Here is a 12,754-nt window from a genome sequence, read left to right as displayed (position 1 = left end):
AAGCAGACATGTAAAGACAAAGCATCAAACAAAAAGGGTGGTTGATCAGTGAGAAAGATTAAGGAAGAGCCTGCAGAGTCTTTCTGCTCTGCTATTACCTAGCTTAATGCTGTCGCTGCCCTGGAGCAGAGAGTAAACTTAAGTCCTTGCTAGTTTCCTTCCATCCTCATTCTCCCAGATTCTGAGATCTCCAGAGTTGTGGTTAAGTGTGCCTTTAATGTTGAAGGGCAAGTCCTCTCTTACAAGGGGTGAATGCTCTGAAAGCACAAATGACTGATCAGCTGACACCCCCTGGAAGTCTCGGATGGAAACGAAGCTTTCAGAAAGAACAAGGATGGATATTTGTCTCGATATGGCTTCCGAAAACTTGAAGTAGGTAAAGGAAGCAGGAAGAAACAGGGGAAGCACTTGATTTTTCCAACAGTAGAGCCTGAGACATGGCAAGACAGTGTCAGGATGTTTTACAGATCACTAGATCTGTAGGACTTTCCAAGATACTGGATGAACACAAAGTGCTCAGGTTCTGGTGGATGCATCTGATATGGCAGGGCAGGGTTAGTAATGTTCATCCAGAGAGAGAAAAGAGCTGGAGAATAAGTATAAATACCAACCTAACTTTGTCTGATTTTGACAGCTTAAGGTCTGTGCAGTTACTGTAAAGTTAACAGCTGCCGTTGTGTTTGCAGTGACCTGGGAGAGGCGTCGCTGAAAATCGTTGGCGTCACTGCGGAAGACGATGGTATCTACACGTGCATAGCTGCAAACGACATGGGTTCGGTTTCATCCTCCGCCAGTCTACGAGTTTTAGGTAGGCCTGGCTCTGCCTTCTTCTAAAGCCTGGGTACAGCTGAAGTGTGCCTGGTACCCATGGAAGAGTAAAAAGAAAAGCTCAGCTCCTCAGCTCCTTCGCACCCCTTTATTAAAGGAGTATTGATAACGAGCCTTTTTAGCTGTCATATAGTGCCTGTTTCAGCAGGAATAGAGGCAGTTTTAGAATGTAACAGATTAGAGGTTCATGCACACATTCCACAGTACTGTCAACATGCGTTCACTTTGCCCATACTAGTTCAAACACACTGATAAAATCATATTTTATCATCAGCATTCTTAGTTTAGTCTCAGTGAATGCTACCATGCTAACATAAATTCTTAAGTGTACAGATAAGAAAAGAGTAGCATTACTTTGTAATTTATTTTTCTCCTTTGCTTGAATTGTAAAGCCACAATTTTTAGGAGAACATACAACTAGTTCTTGTCTTTGCATCATTGATCTACAGTTGAACTACTTCCGTACCTGAAGCAAGGTAACCTGAATGTTCGTGAGGAATGAAAAGGAAACGTGCAAAGGTTAAAAAAAATGCCTGTGTTTTGGGGGCAGACAGCAAAGGGCAAAAACGATTTTAACTTGATGTGTTTGATGACATATGGATAAATTTTGGGGTGTGTTCATACATTCACTTATTCTTGTCCTAAGTGTTCATAATTCTCCATTTTAGAAATGAAGAAAATATAGACAGCAGGATCACAAATTTTCTTACAAGGCAGCTCATAACAATTGATGCCTTTTGGGTCCTTTAGTCTGTTGTGAGTCCCATATATTTTTCCACTAGTGAGAATTAATTAATAGATTTTAGCACAATGGCTCTGTCTCAAACTGACTCACATAAAAACCCCCAAGACATGAAGTGTCTCAGCTGATACGGGGACTTGTCCCAAACCTCTTCAAAATATAGTCTTTCCCCCTTTTTTTTCAAGGACCTTTGCTACTTTCCTGGAATTTTAAACCCTTCCAAATCTCATGTGAAATTTTTGGGTGTTTATATTCAGTGGTGCCACTTCGTGCTCCACCCGTTGGTGGCCACAGTAAGTGCCTTACTGACAATGTATTGAGGTGATGATTATTTCAGGCACTTACTGCTCACTGACCCAAGACAGACAGTAGCTAAGCCCTTGGATCAGTGTGTTGCAATATATAAAAGAAGCTGGTACGGAAATTTTGGTCTTTATACTAGTGTTTCCTGAAATATAAGAGTTGCTCTCTAAGGTAGCTGCTACACAGCCTGGCCACTTCTTTTTCCAGTGGCAGTTGTATTTCGGATTATGAGGTATAATGTAAGATATCTTTTGTTTTCACTGTTTCCCTCAGCTTGCTAAGGTTACTCATTCCTGTACAGACAGTTCCCACTGTAACCTTAATTGTTTCCACTATAGAATTGGTTCTACTGCATTGGCTGGGCTGCCCTGGTGTATAGTCCAGTTTGTCCTGCTGCCACTCTGTGTGTCATATAGGGATTCATAAGATGGGGTGATTCCCCTCATAGCCAGTGGATCTGAGTGTATTAAATCTTGGACATACTGTCCTTTTCTTTTTTGTTTGTTTAGGTCCTGGAAGTGATGGGATCATGGTAATCTGGAAAGACAACTTTGATTCCCACTATAGTGAAGTGGCTGAGCTTGGCAGGTGTGTTCTGTATGCTGATCTTCAAAGCTGTCTTGTCAAAATACTGACTTCTCTTTCAAAAATTAAATTCTCCTTGATAAATACCTAATGTGTGAGCCTAAAAGGTCAGAATTTTGTTGGATTTAATAGAAGTGAGGAAGCAAAACTTTTACCAGCGCTAGATGGCACTACAGAAACAGAATGCAATTTGGCTGAAGTGGTATTGTAGATGAAGGGATTTATTTTTTTTAAGCATCCCTTACAGTGACTGACACTGCTTCTGTAGTGAAGTTCTCCTCAACCTCCTTATTTAGGGAATGAAAACTACAGATGGAAGGGGTCTGAAAATGGGCGAAATAACTCATGTAGAATATACGTTTGCCAACTTAATGATGACCTTTGAAAGCTGGTTATTACTCTGACAGGTTGTCTGCAAGTGTGATATAACAATCTCTGTCAAGTCTCTACAGACACAATTTGTATTAGATGCATGCAAAGAAAATTCTCGTGCCCAGAACCTTCTCTGTAAGGGTAACTTGTTAGAGATTAAAATTAGATCTCTTGGAGTATATCTTTCAAGTAAAAGTATGTCCTTATTGCATCTCTTGGTTAATCTTTCCTTTCATTGTTGTGTTCCAGGGGCAGATTTTCTGTCGTTAAGAAGTGTGACCAGAAGGGAACCAAGCGAGCAGTAGCCACTAAGTTTGTGAATAAGAAGTTGATGAAGCGAGACCAGGTTACCCATGAACTTGGAGTCATGCAGAATCTCCAGCATCCCCAGCTCATTGGCCTTCTCGATACCTTTGAGACCTCCACCAACTACATACTAGTGTTAGAAATGTGTGTGCACTCTAAATTATCTGTAAAATGCAACTTTACAGCTGACTTTCTGGGGCATTTATGGTGGTTAATGAATAAGAAGCTCTAAAATTTCGTAGCAGCTTGAAAGTACCTGAGTAAAATACTGCACTTGTCTAATGCCATTGCTAAAATGTTGAGTTTAATACTCAGAAGGGAGCAAATAGAGATATTAAATTTACATGTGGATGATTATCTTAGTCTGAATGTTCAACAGTATTTTTGTATCAAATGGCTACAAAAGTGAATTAGGAATGTTGTCATCTGGTAGCTAGATACGATATCTCCTCTTCATATGCCAGTCCTCTGTGTTGTAAGCTCTGCAGGCTACAGTTACTGCTATAGTCTCTAGCTGCTTGAGGTTTTTTTCAGTTCTGATGCATGGATTAATCCAAAATACAACCCTTGTAATTCTAACAGGGCTGACCAGGGTCGCCTTCTGGACTATGTCGTGCGATGGGGAAACCTCACAGAAGGGAAGATCAGACTCTACCTGGGAGAGATTCTGGAAGCTGTGCAGTATCTTCATAACTGCAGAATAGCACATTTGGACCTAAAGGTGAAGTGTTAATGGGATTCTGGGCAGTGTGCATCATTCCAGGCATAAAAATCTCCCTCTTCTAGAAAATGTGTAGCTGGGAGCAGAGAAATCTGAAATGCTTTGTGAGTCATAAAGGACTCCCCAATGGCTTGGGGCTCTTTTCCTAAATGCTTTAGGTCACTCAGGCAGCAAAGCAGAAACTTTAATTCCCTATTCTTTCTCCTTATAGCTTGCTTGCCCTGTGTGGCCCTTTGTGCTGGAAACAATTGCTAACAGGAAGTTTTGCTTGATTATTTATTTATTTATTTATTTATTATTTCTGATAAACTTGCTCCAGAAATCCATTTCTTTCTCAAGAAGCATAGAGTTTCTTGTGAAAGAGACTGCATTTCCTCTTTTGCTGCAAAAATGTTTCTCATATTTGCACTTTGAGGGCTGTAATACCGAAATGAATGGTGCTTCTTTGGGCCTTTGTTCTTCCCTTTGTGTGTTACTTGAGCCACAAGGGTTTGATGCATTCAAGTTAAGAAATCTGTGTGAGAAGGTCTTAATGTAAATATTAATTAAAAACTTACTCCTTAGACTTTTTTTTTCACCTGTATATGAATAATAATTTTAGCATTGAATAGTCATCTTTGTAGGCAGGATCTCTTTAGCCAAATGGGGTCATGGTGAGAAAAAGCAAAAAGCCTGAGTCTCTTCCCTCCATGTACTTCTGTTTTCCAAGCAGAACCAGTTTGGGTCTTCATACCATTAAATTTTTTCTAGTGTGCTATAGAGTTCACCAGTACTTTTTCTGGTCTCACACACAGATGAACTAATTAAAAACTAGTTGTAGGTAAGTTGCTCTTACTTTGCAGAGATTACAGCTACAGAAGCAGTAGCTTTAGAAATAAAACTGTAGAAATAAGTCCACTTTCAGCTCACCAGTAATGGGGCAGTTCTCTTGAAGTCATATGCATCCCACAGGATCTTCTGCTGCCATAGTCTCCTAACAGGGTTTGTCTTCCATCTGTACAGCTGCATTACATGAAAGAGTTGCCAAATAAAGCTGGATTCTGTTGAAAGCATCATGCAAATATTTGCAGTCTTCCAGTCTTTAAATGCAAGGGTTTTGTTGTCTCTGTTGTAAAACAAATGGAGCAGTTGCTTTATTCACCCTCTATTCATAACTATTGTTGCCTACGGTTAAGTTTTGAAACACAGTTCCTGTGAAGCTCTGCAAAGCTGCTGTCATGAACAACTGAAGTATTAACTGGCAGAGCTATATTTCCTGCAAAAAATATAGTGCCAGCAGCTACAACAGCTAAAGCACATTCATTGCTTGTTGCAATAGGCAAGAACCCACCTGCTGGTTGGTCTGGGGAAGCCTTGTTAAGACTGCCTCAGAGCTTTGCAGAGCTGGCCTTCTGCAGCTATCCTAATAGAGTACAGCTATTTATGTTCTAGGGCTGACCACACTTGCTGGGAAGCAGTTTAGTTGGAGCATTAAATGTGTGTTAGACTGACTTGAAAAAAGACATTTCAACTTTTGCTTTTATGTTTTCCAGCCTGAAAATATTTTGGTGGACCAGAGTTCCACTAAGCCAACAATAAAACTGGCTGACTTTGGAGATGCAGTCCAGCTCAATACCACGTATTATATCCACCAGTTACTTGGAAACCCAGAGTTTGCAGCTCCTGAAATTATTCTTGGAAATCCTGTTTCACTCACTTCAGATGTTTGGAGCATCGGAGTGCTCACTTATGTCCTTCTTAGTGGCGTCTCTCCTTTCCTGGATGAAAGCGTAGAGGAAACTTGCCTGAATATTTGCCGCTTAGACTTTAGTTTCCCAGATGACTACTTCAAAGGAGTTAGCCAGAAGGCCAAAGATTTTGTATGCTTCCTACTTCAGGATGACCCAGCTAAGCGTCCCTCGGCTGCACTGGCCCTCCAGGAGCAATGGCTGCAGCTGGGGAATGGCAAAAGTGCTGACAGCATTGATATATCCAGACTGACTTCGTTCATTGAGCGGCGAAAACACCAGAATGATGTTCGACCCATCCGTAGCATTAAAAACTTCTTACAGAGCAGGCTCTTGCCAAGAGTTTGACCTTGCTTGAAGTTCTCTCTCATTCTCTTTCACCTGCCAATCAATCAGACTGGAGATGGACTCCTCCTGCCAATCAATCAGACTGGAGATAGACTCCTCCTGCCAATCAGCTGTTGACTTGAATTTTGAGGAAAGCAAACCCCAAGCCAACCAGCTGCTAGTGAATGTTCGTGTGCAAATGCATTCCACAGGGACCCGCGCAGGGCGGCGCGGGGGACTGGAGATGCAGACTTCACGGGGGTGGAGGACAATAGCACTGTACTCTGCAAAAAGCAGTCACAAGCGATACAGCAACAGTATTTTATTCAGGTTTCTGCAAAAAAAAAATAGTTTTTTTAATAAACAAGAGTTGAATTTTGCAAGTGAACTTAGCTACCGTTTTCAAGATTTATTCAAGGAAGAAATGCCTATGTTTAAAGCACTGGTGTTAAACAAAAATCAGATCATGCCTGGAGAAGACTCACCAAAATGGCTGCCCATTGGTACGGCCTCCATTTATAACATCTGGTTTTCACTTGGTCCTAGAGCTTTCCAGTTGCCTCGCCTGTATGTATCTCACGTAGCAGTGCACTGAGATCAGACTCTGCTTTTAAGTGCATCCAACCTCAAAAGATTTTGCATACAAATAGAATGAATTGTTTTGCTCTGATAAAATGTAGGCCTTACTTGTATATAGACTGTTACCTGCCTTCGGTCTGTAATTTTTTTCCCCCTCCTCTCATCCTTTTTTCCCCCCTCCTTCCTAAATGGTGGTATACCACTGTGCGGGTCTTCAGTTTGGGTCAGTAGTCACTGTCCCCCAGAAAAGAACTTTGGGTTGGTGCCCAGCTTGCTGACCCAATTGTCAAGCAGTATACAGCAGGATGAAATACTGTAAATGCACTCATTTGGGATTTTGTTTTCTTTCATATCATGTGCAATGTTGTGGCTTTAACATTTTATGCAACTATTTATGAGGACCTCTGTTGTAACTGTAATAAATATATAGAAAAAGCACATACTTCGTACGGCGAGCTTTATGGTTTTGTTTGTGTGATTGGGGGGTTCTGGGTGGGCATGGGCGGGTGTGTTGTACCACGCTGTCATTATTAGTTTAAGATGAGGATTAGCATGGAATTTAGTCAGGACTAGTCAGTTTTAAGAATTGTTAAAAAGAAAAAAAATAAAGAGAGAGAGAGATTAGTATCCCAAATGTCAAACTGGTTAAGAAGTAGAGTGACACTTTTTAAAATTATTATTATTATATTTAAAATGCCAAAGTCTGACTTTCCCCAAATCAGTCTCAACACTTAACTAGTTTTTAGAATTTTCAAATCTGTTTTTTTACTTCTTTCTGTGAAATGAACGAATTAATCTTGTGATCTTTGGTGAAGAATACATTCGGCAAGTAGCAGTCAGATGAGGAGAACTGGACATGTAATGTAATTGTCTTAGTAACTGTTTTTAAGGTTGAAGTAATATTAGCGTGAGGTATTTAAAAAGACAGAGATGGTTTTCTGTGCATCACTGAGTTCATGTGGGTGTGTTGTCATCTATGTTTGTGTGAAATGCCATGTTTAAGGAAACCAAGCCGACGTCCCACAAGAGTTAGATATATGGGTGTTAAGCCATAACCTAGCTTGGGTTAGTTTTGAGGTTTTGAACTTTGTGGCTTCCACTGTATCCTATTTATTCTTTTTTTTTTCTTTTTTTTCCTCTTTTTTCTTTTTTTTTTTGTTTTGGGTTTTTTGTAAAGTTGTACAGAAACTTTTTAAAAGAAAACAACTGACTTCAAAACTGGATGTGTATTCATACCAACCTCATATCATTATGTTTGTGTATTATTTTCCTTTATTGTTTTAGTTAAATTTTTTGCTTTATTTTGCATGTATATTTCTTTGTACAGTGATGTTACATGTTTACACAGTATGACATGATGTAAATATTTTATTTTGCCATCAGTTATTTTGAAAAAATTAAACATATTTGACATAATTGTCTGATCTCTTGCTTTAAGAAGTTTCACAGTTTAGGTTTGACTATATTTTAATTTGGCTCTGTATTTTTTAAAAAAGTATGTTACTTTATTGCCATAAAAATAATTTTAAATTGCAATGATGTATCTTTACTTCATGCCTTACAAAATAATATTTGCCTTTGCTTTAAGTGTTGAGTGCTTTGTAGTGTCATGAATGCTTTTATATAAAACATGCGTAACTCCCTAACTGTGGAAATGTATTCTGGTCTTTATTAGCTAGTAAATTTTGACCAGTAGAGTTTTCTACCAGATGTTCCCAGTTAAAGACCACAGGATTGTATTTCAGTATTTCAGAAGAGCAGATTTCCCACAACTTTTAGGCATTCCAGATTCATTTTGAAGAAAAGTTACTTTCAAGCATAAAGATTTAGGATTTGCAACTAAACTCATAAAGCAGAAAAGTTTCTTATTGTGTATATTTATCTTCCTCCCTTTTCTGCTATCAGTAACCATTTACAATTCAAAATTAAGTGAAAGGTCAGGGAAGAATGTAGAGAGTTTATGTTTGTTGCTGCATTGTATACAGAATTATTTTTTTTCCCTGTTCTTTTCTGCTATTCCCTGTCAGGTGATAAAACAGTCCCTTTGTTACTTACTGGGAGAGACAACTGAGAGAGACATTTTATGTATAGAAAGACAGGATATTCAGGAAGGACCTGTTCACAAGGATGATCCGCTGGAAACTTTTTCCATGACAGGAAGTAGATAGCTTTGTAGAATGGTCCTTGCTTGAAGATGTACTAAGTTAGGGATGTTACCCAAGTGCTTTACCGACAAATAATGCACTTGTAGTGCTTCAGGTAGCAGAGATGGATTCTTTGGCTCACATGTAAACAGGAGTGTGATCTTTCTGGTCTTCTTCATGAGCCCCTTACTTGGGACAGCCAACATATTTCAACAGAGTGGAGTTTTGCACAAAACCTTGCAGTTTGGTGCACGAGCTTCCAGCTGCACAAAGCTTGAATGATGATCTTGAGCTTTAGATCTTCTACTTGTTAATCAATTGAAAAGCTTTGAAGAGATAATACAAGGTCCTTCTGTTTCGCCAGATTGTGTAGTTGAGGCTGCAAATGCCGCATGGAGTCGTTTGGGCGCAGTTGTTGTTGACTGTCCTGCACACCACAAAGCAGCACTGCAGGCTGATAGAAAGTGGAGACCAAAACCATGGGTCAGAGCAGCTGGTGTGAGGACCTGATGTGGGAATATTGTAGAGCACAGAGAATGGCAGTCAGTGTCACAGCTGAAAGGGGGGGAAATAGCCCGGGAGATTCAAGAGAAGACTCCTCAGTGTTTTTTCTTGGTTACATACCCCAATCACTTCTTACTGATAGTTTAGGAAGAGAAGGGGTTGCCGGACTTTAAGGTCAGTGCATGAGACAGTACTTTTAAAGTTGAGTTTGGGAGCCCCATTCTTCTTGCATGTGTAATGAACACTGATCAACCTGAAGGCCATTGTACAACTTCTATTCTTAAAGCCTGACTAGAGATTTCCATAATCAGGGAAGCAACCTACATTGTCTTCCTAATGGGCAGAGGCCTATCACATACGTGCCTGTGCTCCTGTTGACTGTACGTCTTTCTCAGATGGGACTATTAATGTGTTGATGAATTGAAGAAAAAATAATTTATTTCTTATTCCAAATCCAAAAGTATGGTCAGGCCAGGGTGCAACAGAGATCCTCCAGAATGACGCAGCAAAAGCATCTGGCTTCTTGAAAACATTTCAGTAACCATGCAAACCTGACTGGTAGTAGAAGATGCCTGAAAACGTAATGGGATGTTCTTTGCATGTAGCACACTGCATGACACTGCCAGGAAGCTTTAAAACCCCACCACAGAGGGTGTCAGCGTAGGACTCCATTTCAAAGAGGGCTGGTGAGTAAGAAATGAATGTTACCAAGGATGCCTGACTTGAGATTAAGCTCCATGCTTCCCAAAGATATCAAGAGAAATGAATACAGGAATATACTGAACTGCCAGCTGTGGGTAGTGAAATCTCAGAGTAGTTGGTATTTGGTGAAGTATTTGTTCAGGCAATCTTTGCTGCTACAGCAGTGTACCTATGTGCTGGGGATTAGTGTAGGAAGTGTTACCATGTCAGCTCCAGTCCAGAAAATGAGTTAAACTTTATACACCTTTTCCATGTATGAGTCGACTCGGTGGGGAGTAGTTACTAATTTCTCTGCTATAGGCATTCAGGTGCATGTGGAGGTAGGTAGAACCAAAGACCGAGCTTCTGTATTTGTTTAGATGAGCTCCAGGTATTGCAGTGCTTTTGTCAGAACCACTGCTTTATCCCTCAGGCCAACAACTTCTGAATTTCTTCCTTTCCTAAAATTAAATCTTGATGAAGGTTATATTGGAGAGTAACAGACAGGTTTTCCATCTGTAGAATTTCTGCTTCCAGTATTTTTTTGCATGTTCACATCACCTCATGCTGGCAAAAGACAAAAGACTCTTTCAGTGTGCATTATAATGCAGGAGCATGATGATCTCTGTGTTCTCTCTCCTTCCTGGCAAGTAGATACCCAACTCCCTGCTTCACATGCCTGGTGGTCACCTCAGCATTTCCCAGGTAACTGCACTCAGTGATCCTCAGTGCCACACTGTATCTCTGAGCATCAGCACAGCAATGGCATCTCCCATTTCACTGACCTGCCACAGGGACTAGGAGCCTGAAGTGCAGGAGCAGGAGAATATACTTCTCTCATTATGTTGTCCTCAAAAGAGGAACACTTCTCATCTCCTCTAAGTCACTGCCCTTAGCCCTATCCAGAAGTCTGGGGGAATGGGTCTGGAGGGGCAGTTTGGGATATTGAGTAGAGCAGTCTGCTCTCCCCCTAGGTAATGTCAGGAGAGCCAGCTCCAGGCCTGCAGATCATAAACTCCCACCAGCCAGTCTGTGCCTTCCCATAAAAGACAAAGCCATTATCGACCAACCCTAGTATGAGAGGAGAGCACAAGCTTCCAGTTTTCTTCACTGGTTGTAGGTTAAAATGATGAAACAGGCTAGAGATACATTTGAGGTTTAATACAGAGATTCTTTGAGCTCTGTACTGGAAAGATCCTTTCATTGTCTAATTGTCATGAGCAGTAATCTGAATGCCTCTTTTAAAATGAATTTTAATCTTAATGTATTCATTTTCTTGACTGCTGGAGAGACTTTTGTCTTTGTTGCTCAAGCAAATGTGAAGATGAGGTACTTGAGACTGCATCAGTTGCTGCTGCTGAAGCTTCAGTTTCCATCATTACGCCTGTGGTAATATATTGGTTCTCAAGGTTCACATTTTCTGAAGGAAAATATCTTCTATCCAAAGAGGACACATAGCTATAGAAAGGATGAAATCTTAACACCAGAACAACACTTCAATCTCTGCAGGCTGAGTTTTCAGCTCCCAAAAGACATTCTGTCCATTACCATACTAGCGTATTCTCTCTGTCATACTCAATGGTCTTCCTGTAAAATTAGGACTTTGTATTTCATGGAAGAAAAGTCCGTTGAGATTTACTTTAAACATAATAGTTGGTTTAGAACAGTAGTAAACCAGTGGTAGCCACAGCTTTGTGTAGCAACAGGTTATGAAGTTGAGCTATATATTGTGCCAAGAACCCACTGGCATCTTCCTTTGATGTCTCTGAAGCTTTTAATGGACAGTTCATCCCCCCAACTTTTTTGTCCTACCTTTGCTTTTATGTCTGCTTCTTACTTGTCATTTGGTCATCTGTTTACCAAGCTGAAGAGAACCAGTCTGTTTATTCCTCATGGGGAAGCTGGTTTTCATCTTAATTGCCCTTTTCTGAACCTTCTCTGGTTCCAAGTTGTATATTTTCTATCATGGGAGGAGGGAAACCTCGTACAATATTTATGATACAGGTGCATCTTAACTTACACAGCTGGAAAAAAGCACTTTGTTCTCTACTCCTTTTCTAAAAATTCCAAGTGTTTGACTTCTTTTGAGCTGACACTTTGTAGATTAATAAATCCCGAGATCATGTTGCCAAGTTGAGCTTCAATGGTTCATTTTGAGTCCATGACGATATGTGTAAATCTTGAATTATCCCTTCAGCACATCCCCCATGAACAGTAATTTTCTTTACCGAGCCACTTTATTTCCTAGATAAAGCTGAGGTATTACAGTTGCCTTGGGGAGCAGTTGTTCTGATGGAACTGAGTATAGAAATCTCTTCTATTAAACAAAGAGAAGCTGACTACTGCCAGCTTTCTTTTTACTACTTGGATAGCCAGCCTAGCTCCTCTGACTTTTTCCAAGTACACCTTTTGCAGAACTTTTCTTGTCTGCTCCTGGAGCCATTTTTTCTTGTCCTGAGAGAGGGAAATGTAACCTGCCTTAGACTTGATTAGTCTGAAACTCTGCCCTTTTCCCATTAAATGTCAAACACTGATTTTAGTGACACTAGCACCTCAGTTCAACGAAAGTATTCATTTGGGTCTCAAGCAGAAGGCTTGTTTCTCCAGTGAACTCACACATCAGGAATATCTACGAATATTACTTGCAGAAATTTCATATTAAGTTTCCTGAAGACTCCACTGGCAGTAGCCAGCACCAGGAATTCACTTGGCACACCCAGGTCTCAAGTCTCTGTGAGGGCTTGCAATCCCAAGGGTTATTCCCAAGGCTGAGTAAGAGCTGGCAGCAGCTGAAAGCTTGCCTTGTTGTACCACTGGGAATCTGTCTAATCACTTTTGGTCAATTTACATCACGTATCCTGTCTGTTTTCACATGTCCTGCCTGTGTGTCACTGAAGACCCTGTGATCCCTTGAGATGGATGGTTCTACAGGCTC

General features: G+C 40.4%; 1 protein-coding gene across 1 annotated transcript in view; it reads left to right on the top strand.

The window, feature by feature from the left end:
• Nucleotides 1-8,136, top strand: part of TRIO (trio Rho guanine nucleotide exchange factor) — a 245,029-nt gene extending 236,893 nt beyond the window's left edge. Inside the window, exons 53-57 of the mRNA XM_059854645.1 lie at nt 687-808; nt 2,383-2,461; nt 3,080-3,280; nt 3,719-3,857; nt 5,390-8,136. Of these exons, the coding sequence (XP_059710628.1) occupies nt 687-808; nt 2,383-2,461; nt 3,080-3,280; nt 3,719-3,857; nt 5,390-5,932 (1,084 nt within the window). The 3' untranslated portion in view covers nt 5,933-8,136. The remainder of the gene's footprint in view (nt 1-686; nt 809-2,382; nt 2,462-3,079; nt 3,281-3,718; nt 3,858-5,389) is intronic.
• The last annotated feature ends 4,618 nt before the right edge of the window (nt 8,137-12,754 follow it).

The sequence above is a fragment of the Haemorhous mexicanus genome, chromosome 1 (assembly GCF_027477595.1).
Source record: "Haemorhous mexicanus isolate bHaeMex1 chromosome 1, bHaeMex1.pri, whole genome shotgun sequence".
Lineage (NCBI taxonomy): Eukaryota > Metazoa > Chordata > Aves > Passeriformes > Fringillidae > Haemorhous > Haemorhous mexicanus.
This window is presented reverse-complemented; position numbering and strand designations above follow the sequence as displayed.